This window comes from Myripristis murdjan, chromosome 9 (genome assembly GCF_902150065.1).
Source record: "Myripristis murdjan chromosome 9, fMyrMur1.1, whole genome shotgun sequence".
Taxonomy (NCBI): Eukaryota; Metazoa; Chordata; class Actinopteri; order Holocentriformes; family Holocentridae; genus Myripristis; species Myripristis murdjan.
The window spans coordinates 37,741,128-37,755,555 of NC_043988.1; the positions used below are offsets into that span (position 1 = coordinate 37,741,128).

At 48.2% G+C, this 14,428-nt stretch overlaps 1 protein-coding gene across 1 annotated transcript; it reads left to right on the forward strand.

The window, feature by feature from the left end:
- The first annotated feature begins 309 nt into the window (after positions 1-309).
- Positions 310-13,099, forward strand: LOC115364883 (inactive phospholipid phosphatase 7-like). Its single transcript, XM_030059549.1, has 4 exons — positions 310-722; positions 6,900-7,240; positions 7,986-8,167; positions 10,627-13,099. The coding sequence occupies exons 1-4, from the start codon at positions 544-546 to the stop codon at positions 10,831-10,833; spliced, it is 909 nt and encodes a 302-aa protein (XP_029915409.1). The 5' UTR covers positions 310-543; the 3' UTR covers positions 10,834-13,099.
- Positions 13,100-14,428: the final 1,329 nt, after the last annotated feature.

Consider the following 14,428-nt stretch of genomic DNA (forward strand, 5'->3'; position numbering starts at 1 on the left):
TGTGTTGTGTTGTGTTGTGCTGTGTGTTGTGTGTTGTGTTGTGTTGTGTTGTGTGTTGTGTTGTGTTGTGTTGTGTTGTGTTGTGTTGTGTGTTGTGTTGTGTTGTATGTTGTGTTGTGTTGTGTGTTGTGTTGTGTTGTGTGTTGTGTTGTGTTGTGTTGTACCATCATGGAATGGTGTGTGTTGTGTTGAGGTGTATATGCTGTGTATTATATATCATGTTGTTGAAGTATGATGTGTGTTGTAGTAATGCGTGTGTGTGTGTGTGCGTGCGTGTGTGCGTGCGTGCGTGAGTGTGTGTGAGTGTGTGTGTGTCTGTGTTTTTCCAGAGCGCAGCAGCCAGCCTCGGTGCTGAACAGCTGACGGTGAGCAGGCAGAAGAAGGCCAGCGTCTCTATTTATAGCAGAGCAGAGAGACGGAGCTCCAGATCTGCTGCCTGCCGCCACAGCTCAGAGCCCCGCCGCGACACGCCACGCCACGCCACGCCGCGACACCGCACCGCACCGCACCGCACCGCCGCGCTCCGCCCGTCCGCTCACCGTCATGCCGGGGAGCCAGGCCCGGTCCCGGGCCAGAGACCGGAACAACGTCCTGAACCGGCCCGAGTTCGTGTCGTTGAACCAGCCGCCGCGGCAGCACGTGGAGCCGCGGGGGGGCGGCGGGGCGCGACGCTCCGCCTTCAGGCAGCAGAGCCTCAACCAGCAGGAGGACGGAGGGGCCAGGTAGGACATGACAGCACTGACACACACACACACACACACACACACACACACACACACACACACACACACACACACCGTGACAAAACTCAGCCTAAACTCCTGCATGTGTGTCTGAGCTCCGGGTGACGTCACACCTTCATCTGCATCTAGATTTACATTTCAGCCGGAAGCAGCTGATAGTGAGAAGGTCAGTGTGTGTGTGTGTGTGTGTGTGTGTGTGTGTGTGTGTGTGTGTGTGTGTGTGTGTGTGTGTGTGAAGTAATCTCCTCTCATGCATTACAAGGCAGTCTGCTCTCATGCCACAAACACACTAACATGTCCATACATGCTGCATACAAACAGGTGTTATATGAATTCAGCTCCCAGCATGCAGTGCGTTAGTTTGAACTCTCCTGGAGGGGCGGAGCTTCGTTCTTCATCTGATGATGATGATGGTGGACAGTCCAGAATCTCCCACAGGTGTTCAGCTGGTTTACATGTGGTGAGTGTGAAGGCCACAGCATCATCATTTACATCATCATCATCATCATCATCATCATCATCATCATCATCATCATCATTAACCTCATCAAAATATCCAGGGAGCCCTCCAGCCCTGTGGAGGGGGGCGTGGCCTCTCCTGGGAAGGCCACACCCCCATCATGACACAAACATTTGATCACATTTGATCACAGCTTTGACAGGAAGACATGAGGGGGGGCGACCGTTAGCAAATTAGCAAAAAATGACCAGAGCATCAGTAACACATCAGCAAAAAACACGGATGTGACCTGAAAATTTTAAAAATATTAGTAATGTACAAAAAAAGAACAGCTCAAACTTTGGGAATGAAAAAACATATATCCAAAATACACAATAAGGTTAGGAAAAGAAGGTTAATAACAACAACAACAATAATAATAATGATAGTGATAATGATAATTAAAAGAAAATCACCAAAAATTCACTCCAGAGTAATTATTTTTTTATTTATTAAAAGTAAAAAGAAAATGTGAATTTTTGGTGAGGGGGTAAAAGTAAAACGTCTTGTGTTTCAGCAGAATGAATATGCTGAAGGATGACTCAGCACTTTTTTCCAGAGAGCCACTCAACTCTCACATGTGCATTTGTCTGTAATTGTCTATAATTGGCAATTCTTATTATAGTACATAGAGAGGATATTCTATAATATCTAATAATACCACACATGCATACAGTGGTCTTAATAGAACATAATATCCTTGTCTGTGTTCAGGAGCTCCGTCCCTGCAGGACAAACTAGTGCACTGCATGCTGGGAGGTCCTCTCAGTTGTGGCCTGTCTGTGTAAACACAGTTTGGATGTATGTTGTTGTCCGCTGTGACCAGCAGTCATGCCAAATGTTTTACCGTCAGGACTTAGAATACAGGGTTCCCCAGTGCTTTATAGGCCTGGTGGGCCGCCAGGCTTTTCTTGCCCCCCCGCCAGGCTAAGCGTCGCTTGTTTATTTATTTTAAATAGTTTTTTTATGCACCAGAAACAGTGATACCAAAGACGGTATATAGAGCTTTTAACCGCATCTGGTGATACGGTTGAAAGCGCAATGGCGACATCTTATGGTCGATATGTGAACACATAGGGAGTGAGAGGTCGGGTGTATTATCCATCACCTGAACCCCCCAAACCACTGCCTGTCTCTACCTGTCTACATGCTAACAACTTTTACGCGACATGTCACGGAGAAAGGGTCAAAACACGTTGGACACTTTCTTTTTCCGAAGTCGGAGGAGCACTGGAGGAGACGATGAGCCCGCTCGTTCACCCCCAGGCCGAGGGGAGTGCATCCCCGGCGAGCCGACCGAGCCGCGGCTCGATGACGAGGCAGAGCCAGTGCGAGTTAGCACGGATGTTAGCACGTCGTCAGGGCAGCAATTACCAGGATAACGCCCACCAAGTTGCGCCGCTACGCGGAATATGACAGGATTTGACAAAATTTGAATGAAATGCTGTTTTTGTGTGGAATATGAACGTATGTCTGGCAAAGGCACAGCAGATTTCCAGACTTCAGCAGCGCACTGACATAGATTGTGTAACAAAGCGAAGAGTTGCCACTCTGCTCTATTTTCACTGGCTAACAGCAGTACACTGGCTTACCTTGTCTATTCAGAGAAGAGGTATCACTCTGGATTATTCTGCAATCTATGTTATCACATGCATACTACTGCTCATTCGTTGGTAGCTGAATTGTTAGGTGTGTTTGATAAGTAATTTACATTTTTAAAATAATAATAATCATTTAACATGTTGTTAAATTATTGGAGTCAAGCCCCCCAGACCCCCCCAAAGCCAAAACAGGTTGTGACCAGGATGGAAAATGTCTTTAACAATGTTCTGAGCCCTTTTGAGGCAGCGGGAACTGTTCAGTGCCTCAAGTGTGGGGAGGGTGCAGCCGATGATTTTTTGGGCTGAGTTGATGACCCTCTGGAGGGCCTTGTTCTGGGCCGCCGTGCTACTGCCGTACCAAACACAGATACAATAAGTTAGTATGCTCTCAAAGCATACTAACCCCCCCCCCCCCCACCCCCCGAGATGAGCCCCATCACTGTGGTGTCATCGGCAAGGGGAGGGGGTGCAGTCGTAGGTGTAGAGGGTGTAGAGAAGGGGGCTCAGCACGCATCCCTGTGGGTAGCCAGTGCTGAGGCTGAGTGCCGAGGATGTGTGGGGACCCACTCTCACCCTCTGTGTGCGGCCCGTCAGGAAGTTAATGATCCAAAGGCAGGTGGAGAGTGGAAGCCCGAGGTCCACCAGCTTGGTCATCAGTCTGTGATGGAGGATGGTGTTAAACGCCAAGCTATAGTCCACAAAGAGCAGCTGTGCGTAGCTCCCCTGCTGCTCCAGGTGGGACAGTGCAGCATGGAGAGTTGTGGCCACGGCATCCTCTGTGGATCTGTTAGCCCAGTAAGCAAACTGGTGTGGGTCAAGGAGTGGTGGGAGGAGTCCTATGATGTGACTCCAGATCAGTTTTTCAAAACATTTCATCACCACTAGGGTGAGTGCTACTGGCCGGTAGTCATTGAGGCTGGTGATGAGGTTTTTTCTGGGGTTTTTAACGGCCCGCAGAGTGCTCCTCACCTAGTGCTCCTCCACTGTGAGAGTGGAGCTGCTGTGTGCCGCTTGATGTAGCATAGCTGAGTCAGGTGGGTCCCCTCCAAATGGGCAAAGAAGAGGTTAACCTCCTCTGCCAGTGAAGCGTCACCTTCAACAGCTCCGAGGATGGTCCTGTAGTTGGTGAGATGCTGGACCCCCTGCCACACTTGCCTGCTGTTGTTACTGTCCAGGTGGTCCTCGATCCTCCTCCTGTAGTCCGACTTGGCCTCTCTGATGCCTCTCTTCAGGTTGGCTTGGGCTGTGCTGTAGAGAGCCCCGTCGCTGGACCTGAAGGCGGTGTTTCTCTCCTTCAGCAGCCGCATCCAGGGCTTCTAGTTGGGGTGGACTTGGATGTGTTTGGATGTGACAGTGTCTGTGTAGGTCTTAATATAACAAAGGACACTGTCAGTGAACACTTCCAAGTCTGGATGTTCAAAAACCTCCCAGTCAGCTGTTCTGAAACAGTCCTGCAGCTGCTGAGAAGCGCCATCAGGCCAAGTTTTCACAGTCTTTATGGTGGTAGGAGCAGTTTTCCTGAGGGGGATGTATGCCAGGATCAAAAGCAGGGATATGTGGTCAGACTGGCACAGGTGAGGTAGTGGTTTAGCCCTGTAGCCAAGCTTGATGTTCGAGTTGACCTTGTCCAGTGTGTTAGCTCCTCTTGTAGCACACTTGACATGCTGATTGAATTTAGGGAGCACTGTCTTTAAATCCACATGATTAAAGTCCCCTGCTACAATGTGCACAGCGTCAGGATATGTTTTCTGCTGATTGCTAATGCTGCCATGTAGGGTAGGCGAACTCCACGGCCTCAGACAAAAACGTTCCCCTCCCGGCTGGCTTTGTTCTGCCGGCAGACCTGGTTCTCCATACTGGTTCCTACGCTGCATTGTCGTGGAACCAGAGGATGAAGACAGTACATTTCTTTTACCAAATTTATTTTGATTACTTTGAACTTGTAAGTAGAGATGGGATTTGATAAGATTTTAGCGATTCCGATTCCGTGATCAAATCTGCTTATCGATTCAAATCTTTAACGATTCTCTTATCGACTCTCACTGGGCAAGGGGAAGAAAAAAAAAACTACAAATGGGTTTATTTGTATTTCTTTTATATCATTGTGTTGTTAAAATGCCACCACTCCTGTCCATCCAGATGACTTTTACACAACTACATTTGAGTGTTTAAATTATTGAGATACAAAGACACTAACGCAATAGACAGTGTGTGGAGGAGTTTACCTTTGACAACAGATGATGCGCTAGCTTTAGCCATGCTAGCTTTAGCCGCACTCCTGCTGCTGCTTGGTTGAGATTCGTTAGCGTTAGCGTCACTCCGGAGCGAATCGAAAGTGTGACATTCCTGCAAAGTAACTGCCTGCTGTGTGGACAAATGTTTCTGCTGTTGGGGCTCTTGGAGGGAAATTCAAATGAAAAACCTGAAGGTCTTAGTGGGGTAAGACAGATCCAGATAAAGAAGGAGGAGGGAGGTGAAGAACGCTCCCTTCCTCCTCACAATGCAGACATTTAAAAATACCCAGTCATCTGTTCATCTGGTGCAACATCTGAGAAACACTGCAGCATCTTCAGGTCCGCCTCCTCCCTCCTGCTGCTGTCATGACATCCCTCTTCACCTGCTGCTGTTTTCTCTTTTCACATGAAGGACGGCTCAGTTTGCTGTGAAACACACCCGGTGCCACACCCGGTGCCACACCCAGTGTCACGCCCAGTGTCACTCCAGGTGTCACGCCCGGTGTCACGCCCGGTGTCATGCCAGGTGTCACGCCCCGTGTCACACCCGGTGTCACGCCCGGTGTCACGCCCGGTGTTTCACTTTGTCAATGTTTGCTCTGAGCTGAACTTGAACCTGCTGCTCTGTTACTGTGATGTCATCTGACTCCGCTCCTTGTTCCTCAGACTGTCCTCTCCTTGTTCTTCCTCTCAGACTGTCCTCTCCTTGTTCTTTCTCAGACTGTCCTCCCCTTGTTGTTCCTCAGACTGTCCTCTCCTTGTTGTTCCTCAGACTGTCCTCTCCTTGTTGTTCCTCTCAGACTGTCCTCTCCTTGTTCTTGTTGTTCCCCTCAGACTGTCCTCTCCTTGTTGTTCCTCAGACTGTCCTCTCCTTGTTCTTGTTCTTCCTCTCCGGCTGTCCTCTCCTTGTTCTTCCTCAGACTGTCCTCTCCTTGTTCTTCCGCAGACTGTCCTCTCCTTGTTCTTCCTCAGACTGTCCTCTCCTTGTTCTTCCGCAGACTGTCCTCTCCTTGTTCTTCCTCAGACTGTCCTCTCCTTGTTCTTCCTCAGACTGTCCTCTCCTTGTTCTAGTTGTTCATCTCAGACTGTCCTCTCCTTGTTCTTGTTCTTCCTCTCAGACTGTCCTCTCCTTGTTCTTCCTCAGACTATCCTCTCCTTGTTCTTCCTCAGACTATCCTCTCCTTGTTCTTCCTCAGACTGTCCTCTCCTTGTTCTTGTTGTTCCTCTCAGACTGTCCTCTCCTTGTTCTTGTTGTTCCTCTCAGACTGTCCTCTCCTTGTTCTAGTTGTTCATCTCAAACTGTCCTCTCCTTGTTCTTGTTGTTCCTCTCAGACTGTCCTCTCCTTGTTCTAGTTGTTCATCTCAAACTGTCCTCTCCTTGTTCTTGTTGTTCCTCTCAGACTGTCCTCTCCTTGTTCTAGTTGTTCATCTCAAACTGTCCTCTCCTTGTTCTTGTTGTTCCTCTCAGACTGTCCTCTCCTTGTTCTTCCTCAGACTATCCTCTCCTTGTTCTTCCTCAGACTATCCTCTCCTTGTTCTTGTTCTTCCTCTCAGATTGTCCTCTCCTTGTTCTTCCTCAGACTGTTCTCTCCTTGTTCTTCCTCAGACTGTCCTCTCCTTGTTCTTGTTCTTCCTCTCAGGCTGTCCTCTCCTTGTTCTTCCTCAGACTGTCCTCTCCTTGTTCTTCCTCATACTATCTTCTCCTTGTTCTTGTTGTTCCTCTCAGACTGTCCTCTCCTTGTTCTAGTTGTTCATCTCAGACTGTACTCTCCTTTTTCTTGTTGTTCCTCTCAGACTGTCCTCTCCTTGTTCTTCCTCTCAGGCTGTCCTCTTCTTGTGGCACTCCTCGGGGATCGAGGGACTCTCAGGATGGAGGTTTAGGAGCAGACGCCGGGGGGAAGGAGGCGTCTCGGCTTCCAGAGCAGGACTGCATGCAGCTGAACCCGTCGTTCGGCGGCATTGCCATTAGCTCTCTGCTGGCCATCGACATCAGCCTGTCCAAGCGCCTGGGAATGTGTGCCAGCCCCGCGGCGCCGCTGCGCTCCATGGTGATGCTGCTGGCGTTCAGCGGCCACGCCCTCCCCTGGCTCTGCGGCACACTCATCTGCCTGTGGAAGAGCAACACGCTGGCTGGACAGGAAGTCCTGGTCAACCTGCTGCTGGGTGAGACTGACACAGGAAGCCAGCCAGAAGAGATGGCTGCTCAAAATCTGTTGTTTTTTCAGAAACAGGAAAAGAATGAGAGTGCTTCAGAATGGTGCCACAGTTCCAGTTACTTATTAATTCTCTTCTCATTATACATGTGATTTGCACAAGTATAATGAAGCTGAAAGAAAAGGAACTGATCTGAACAGGGTTAGGGTTTGAGGTGCTTTTCAGTTTGGGTCTCATGCACTAATGTGAGAAAAAGTCTTTCAGCACGCTCGTCTTCAGGAACGTAAAGGCAGAATAAGCAAGATTTTGCTAAAAAATAATAATAAAAAAAAAAGGTTGGGGGGCAATATTCTGAAAAAAAAAAAAAAAAAACCTGAGATTTAATTTGTAAATTTAGAAGGAAAAGCTTGGATATTCTCTGAGATTAAAGTGGTAAATTTACAAGAAAAAAAATCACAAACTTATGAGGAAAAAATAGAAAAATCTAAATGCAAAAAATTTATTTTGAATATTCTAAAATATACAAAATAACGTGTTTTAAAGTGCTTTTTTAAAGTGCATTTTGTGGCACCTATTTTTTTAATGATTTAAGTTTTTTGGCACAGTGCTGTGTGATGTCACATTTCTAGAAGGAAAAGTGATGTTTGAAATAAAAGAGTGCGGCTTGCTGCAGCAGCGTGGCGGCAGGCGAGCAGAGGTGCTGGTTGTGCTGTTTGTGGTGTGACGGTGATGTGGCGCTGACTCTCCTCCTCAGCTCTGATCCTGGACGTGATGACGGTGGCCGGGATGCAGAAGTTGGTGAAACGCCGAGGACCATGGGACTTCCCCCCGGGCTTCTTGGACTACATCGCCATGGATACGTACTCCTTCCCAGCAGCCCATGCGAGCCGAGCCGCCATGGTGTCCAAGTTCCTGCTGAACCACCTGGTGCTAGCAGTGGGTCTTTACTGTTGCTACTATTAGAATTACTCATTTTTATTTATACAGAATTTTTCTGAACAAAAGTTACAAATTGCTTCAGATTCAAAACACTGGTCAGTATACCAGACATTAAAAATCCACAAAGACCAATGAAAGCCCAACACAAACCGTGCACATAGTAGCATCCAACAGGAGATATAAAGACGATGGAAACGCTGTCTTTCCTCCGTGGCTCCGGATGTGGCGTGCTGCCGAGGCCGAGGTGTTTCCATCGTCTTCTCCGGTCTCTGATCGTCCTCGACGGGGCTGTCATGATGCGATGTAGAGAGAGAGCTGGCAACGCACAGCGAGACAGGGCCGCCAAAAACGGAACAAACTGAGGGGCCAGTCCAAAATGCACAAAGTGGCGTCCAAAGGAATAAAATCCTGCGGCCCGTAGTTCTGCAGGAGTTAGTCGGTGCTGGGTCTGCAGACTTTAGCCCCTCGTTTACACTTGCAGCGAGGCGGCGAGTGACAGGCGGGTCACAGGGAAGGCTGTGAGGCGATCGGCACCACAGCGGGAACACAAATGGTTTTCGTTCTCGTGGTTTGGGGCTGAGTGCTGTTAGCAGCGTCTGGCTGGAGGGTAGCCCTCGCTCGCGGCGGCAACACAGAGGAAAGACGATGAGAATGTGAGGGCATTTCCACACCGGCCTTGTTTAGGTTGAAATGAATTCTGGGTAGTTTCCCTCCTTGGAGCCATTGAACCAGCAACCTCACTCAGGTCGGACCAAAGAGAGATTTTTCATTAATTCTTACTTTTATTTTTCTCTTTCTGTCTGTCTAATGTGGTCGCTGTTTGTCAGAATAGCTCTTCACTTTTTGAAGGCAGTGACTCCCAGTCATGTCTTACACTGACCAGCAGCACTGAACACACTGCACACACACTCTGACTGTACTTCAGCTGTTTGTAACAAAACAATATCGTCTCAGTTAGTTTTTGTTTTTTTCTAAAGTCTAGTATTTGTTGGTATTTCAGTTAACTGAAATATTTTTCACACATAGTTTTAGTTTTTATTTTAGTTTTTGTGAACTGTAATGACCCTGAAACCAGCATCAGGAGTGGAAACAGCCTGAGACGGTGAATGCCGGCGTCTGCGACCTGACAGACGCTGGACAGGTATGACACCCTGTCTCTCTGTCTGTCTGACGTCATGTTGGTGTCGGACGCCGCCGACAGGCTCATCTCACAACATAAATCAGCTGTTCCCTGCATTGAGTGTCTGAAACCACACTGCAATTTGTCAAAACTGCGGCGGCTGCTCGTGCGGTCCCAGCTGGGAGGAGTGCACCTGCTCCAGCACAGAAACTGGGAGGTGTGGACGGGACGGTCCCGTAGTCGTCCAGGGGCTGTGGACGGACGCCCGTTGTCTTCAACAGGAGGCGGACTGCAGCACATTTAAAGCAGCTGGGGACGGAGCCAGGCGTCAGGAGCTATTTCTGATATCCAGAACAGCAACGCCGACAGTATCAAGTAGCTCCTTCAGGAGAGAGGAGGGGAGCGTCTCTCCCTGAGGAGGACGCTTTGTCTGGAGGCTTTTTACTTTTTAGCTTCTCTTCATGTTATAATGAAGCGCCCAGCTGGAACGCGAAAAGGGTGTTTTGTAATTTGTTTCATACATAATGTAATGATTTATTAATGAAAATTAGTGTTTAAATATGTCATCTTTCTATCTAAAAGGTTTTGAAGGCTTGGTTGGCACGGTGATGTTGGCTTTCAAGCTTTCCCTCTCCAAAAATGCTCATTTGTATGAATTGCATGATGGTGGTTGTGAGTATTACTTCCCCACTGTCAGAGCTGATTTGATGCTGTTTTAGTTTTTTGCCCTCATGGCGTCATCCAGAACAAACGCAGGCTGTTTGCTGAAACATGAAAATGAAGAGCAGTTGTGTGTCTGATGAGTTTATTGCCTTAAACAAAACCCTGGAACAGTGGAGGCCAACCCGTCCGGTGCAAAGAGCCGAAAACCCCCCAAAACAAAATAGGCCCCACTGCAAAAAGTCACCCAACGCCGCACGTCCCAGCCTCCACACGGCCTTCCTCAAACCCCATCACAAACCCAGATTTCAGACAACCAACCTCTCATGTCAGTCGCCATGGTTACGCAGCTTCTCCCTGCACCATCTACATAGTTCTCCTCCAAAGTACTACTAGTAGTAGCAGTAGCAGTAGCAGTATTAGTACTGCAGTAATAGTGGTAGCAACAGTATTAGTAGTAATAGCAATATCAGTAGTAGTAGTGGCAGTAGTAGCAGTAATATTAATAGCAGCAGTATTAGCAGTAGTTTTAGCAGTATTAGTGATAGTAGTAGCAGTATCAGCATCAGAATTAGCATTAGCAGTATTAGCAGTAGTAGTCGCAGTATTAGCTTTAGTAGTAGTGGTGGTAGTAACGTGGCCATGACAACAATAACCACGTGTGTTTTTTTCCCAGGTGCCTTTGCGGATCCTGCTGTACCTGTGGGCCTTCCTGGTGGGCGTGTCCCGGGTGCTGCTGGGTAAACACCACCTGTCGGACGTGGGCTGCGGCTTCGCTCTGGGCTTCCTGCACTTCAGCCTGGTGGAGTCGGTGTGGCTCGACTCGGCCACCTGCCAGACGCTCATCTCCATCGGCACGCTGCGCTGGAGCCCGCTGCTCTAGACCGCTTTGGACCGGTTTACAACTCATTCACACCGGTTTGGACCGGTCCGGCCGGACTCTGCTACGTGCCAACCCCCCCCCACCCCCCCACCCCCCCACGCCAGTATGCTGCAGTCAACTCCACTGGTTTAGACTGGATTAGACTGGTTTAGACTGGTTTAGACTAATCAGATGAGCACCGAGGAGCAACAGCAAGACATTTGAATACCTGACCGACTGAGTGACACCTGTCCCTGTGCCCGTCCCAGGTGAGCGGTTACGCCAGGACGCTTTCAGTCTGATTGGTTTAGGCCAAAAGCTTCTGTGCGTCCTTTACGTCGGCATGGATGTTGGGGAATAAATCCAGATGAGGAGGTGATGTTGTGGACGGCGGTCTGTGAGGTCATTAAATGCATCACGGCAGGAGGACGCACTATTCTGCTAATATTAGTTTAGTATATTAATATTAGTTTAAAAATCAGTTTTTAAAAATGTCTTCTTAGAGTCTCTCTTGATCTGTGGGCTGCGCTGCCCCCTGCTGCCCGTATCTGGAAGCTTCCTGAACACCTGCACAGGTGCTGAGGAGGTGAAGGCAGAGCGGACAGAAGAGCCGTCACAGCTCCACTACAAGTGACCGTTGGTTTGTCGGGTATACAAAGAATAGATTTAACCTTCAGATAGATTTTTAAATAATATTCAACTAGTTTTGTACTTAAGATGTGCTTAAGATGGGACGTTAGCTAACGATAGCCAGTTTTAGCGGTTGTTGAGCTCACGTTGTTTTTCACAGCAGAGTCTGACCGGGCCGTCCTGCCCGTCCCCTCTGCACACCTCAGGTACGTCCAGGTGCTGACAGGTGTGGTGTAACAGGAGCCACAGAGGCGGCTTCACCTCCCGCGTCAAGCCACAGACGGCTTTATTGTTAGCTAGCTAACGTTAGCATTAGTGAACATTAGCTAACCCTTGGTGGCTCTCAGACGTTTGGCGGTGGCGTTTTCGTGACATCCAGAGGCGAGACGCGTCTTTCATCAACCAATCACACTCAAACGTCCTGGCCTGACCAATCAGAATGTGATCTGCTGTCTGTAAACACAGGAAACCAAACACACCTGGGACTGACACCGGCTCAGCTGAAACCCTGACCCCTGACCTCTGACCTCTGACCTCTGACCCCTGACCTCTGACCTCTGACCCCTGACCTCTGACCCATATCAGCTGTCCAGCTACTGACCTCCAAGGTTCTCATCTGACATCCCTCTTGTTACCATAGCAACTGAAGACAGCAGGCAGCTGTCCATCAAGTGGTTGCCGTAGTTACCAGCTGACAGCAGAGCCGGTCTGTAGCTGAGCACAACAGAGACACTTTACACTGTTTTCTATGCAGTTTGGCCTTCCCTGTGTTTTCCCGGTGAAGTGAGTGAATGTGTGTGTGTGTGTGTGTGTGTGTGTGTGTGTGTCGGCGACAGCCTGACGTGTCTCAGGTGACGTCACAAGACGTTTCCTGTCCAGTTTCCTGTCGCTGCTGTGAACAAAACCGTCCGTTTGATATTTTTAAAGATGTTAGCGACGCTGGCTGCTCCGCTAGCTCTGTTAGCATTTAGCAGAGCGATCACTTCCTGTAGTAAAGAGACAGACAGGCAGAGAGAGAGAGACAGGTAGAGAGACAGACAGACAGGCAGAGAGAGAGAGAGACAGACAGGCAGAGAGAGAGAGAGAGGTAGAGAGACAGACAGACAGGCAGAGAGAGAGAGAGACAGACAGGTAGAGAGACAGACAGGCAGAGAGAGAGAGAGAGAGGTAGAGAGACAGACAGGCAGAGAGAGAGACAGGCTCCCTTCACTTTAGCTGATTTGGCCCTGAGAGAAGCTGAAGAGCTGAAACGTCCCACTGATGTCAGCTGAAGGTTCCTCACTGAAGTCCAACATTAAATCAAGACGTTTTCTTAACTCCTCGTTTTTGTTCTTGTTGTGTTTTTACCTTAATCTGATGCTCTCTATAAGATTATTTCTGGATGATCCCTGAAATGCCCCTCAGGTTCACTGTTCAGGTGTTTTTCTGGCTCCTGTTCTCTGAAAAGTGCAGGAAGCCCCTTTAATTAAAACAGTGAAATGTTCCTTTATTTTGGCTTCAGATTAAGGGTCTTTAAGTGATTCATTTGTTGTTTCCAGGTAAAAACTGAGGACTTTTTCAGGCTGTTTGTGTTTTTTTGATGCGGCCCAGAGACAGAGAGTGAGACAGGCAGACAGACAGGTTGAACTATGCATCCATTCTGTTAAATAAAGATCTATTTTCTTCACGTCCGCCTGCAGCCGCCTGTCTCTCTGTGTGTCAGCGTCTGTTTTCCTGTGCAGGACGCACCAGCCGGGAGGAGCCCCGCACGCCAGGTGATGTCACTTCCTGTGACTGACACACCGCCTGAGTGTGTGTGTGAGTGAGTGTGTGCGTGTGTGTGTATGTGTGTGTGTGTGTGTGTGTGTATGTGTGTGTGCGTGAGTGTGTGTGTGTATGTGTGTGTGCGTGTGTGTGTATGTGTGTGTGCGTGAGTGTGTGTGTGTATGTGTGTGTGCGTGTGCGTGTGTGTGCGTGTGTGTCTGTGGCCTGGACGCAGCAGACATGGCGCCACTTAGAGACAAATAATCTGATGGGGAAAATAATCTGAGTGGATTAGGAGCCTCAGACTCTGACTGTTTGTCTTCTGTTTGACTTTGTGCTGAAAAACTGAAAGTCATTCTTCAAACTCTTCAAAGTTTGTAATCCAGCCTGAACCCTGTCAGCCTCAGATTATTGGATTATTCCAGTGGGTTTGAGGGGGAAAATCAACTGAGAGAGAAACACACTTTTATTTTGAAGGGAAAGGTGGATGAGAGAGGATCTTTACAGATTTGTCAGGGTTTTATTGGTTGAAATTTTAATTTGCAGCCGCTGGTGCAGGATGATGATGTCACTCCCTGCGTTCCAAATCGCATACTTATACTTTTTACTTTTAGTATGTACTGCAGCTGCCCTTACAAAGTATGTAGTTTAGTATGTATTGGGACATACTAATTCTTTTTTTCCCTACTAAATAGTATGGTAGTATGGGTACTGGAACGCAGGGATTGTTTACGATGCTCTGTTTGACAGGAAGTAGGAAGTCATGTGACGTCACTTCATGGCGACTTTAAAAGAACTAAGACAGAAATATAAAAGAGTAAAATGAAGAACAGCAAACTGTGACCTTACAGTATTTAACCAAAGAACAAAATGCTAAAACCAAAATGACATGGCCCTGTGGCGCCACCTGCTGGCTGATGAGAGAGACAGGGTCCCTTCGGTTTAACAGTCGCAGGTATTTTTAATTGGCCCCAGAAAAGACTTAAGAATCTAATTTCACAGAGCCCTAACTGACCCCACACATTAAATAAAGACTCTTCAGTGACTCCTCCTTGTTTTAGCTGAATTGTCCCTGAAACATCAGAAACCTGGAGGAGGATCACAGCGTTTTTATGACTCCTCACTAACAAAACACACTCATACAAACCGCAGCATCATCCTCTCTATATCAGACACTGTAATTAGTCATATTATATTCCTGCATCTTGTCTTTGAAGGGGCTTCGGTCTTTAAGTGAACACTT

Coding starts and splice junctions, on each gene's coding strand:
- LOC115364883 (XM_030059549.1), top strand. CDS start 544: ATGCCGGGGAGCCAGGCCCGGTCCCGGGCCAGAGACCGGAACAACGTC. Junction 723..6,899: donor CAGGAGGACGGAGGGGCCAG/GTAGGACATGAC, acceptor TCTTCCTCTCAG/GCTGTCCTCTTCTTGTGGCA. Junction 7,241..7,985: donor CCTGGTCAACCTGCTGCTGG/GTGAGACTGACA, acceptor TCTCCTCCTCAG/CTCTGATCCTGGACGTGATG.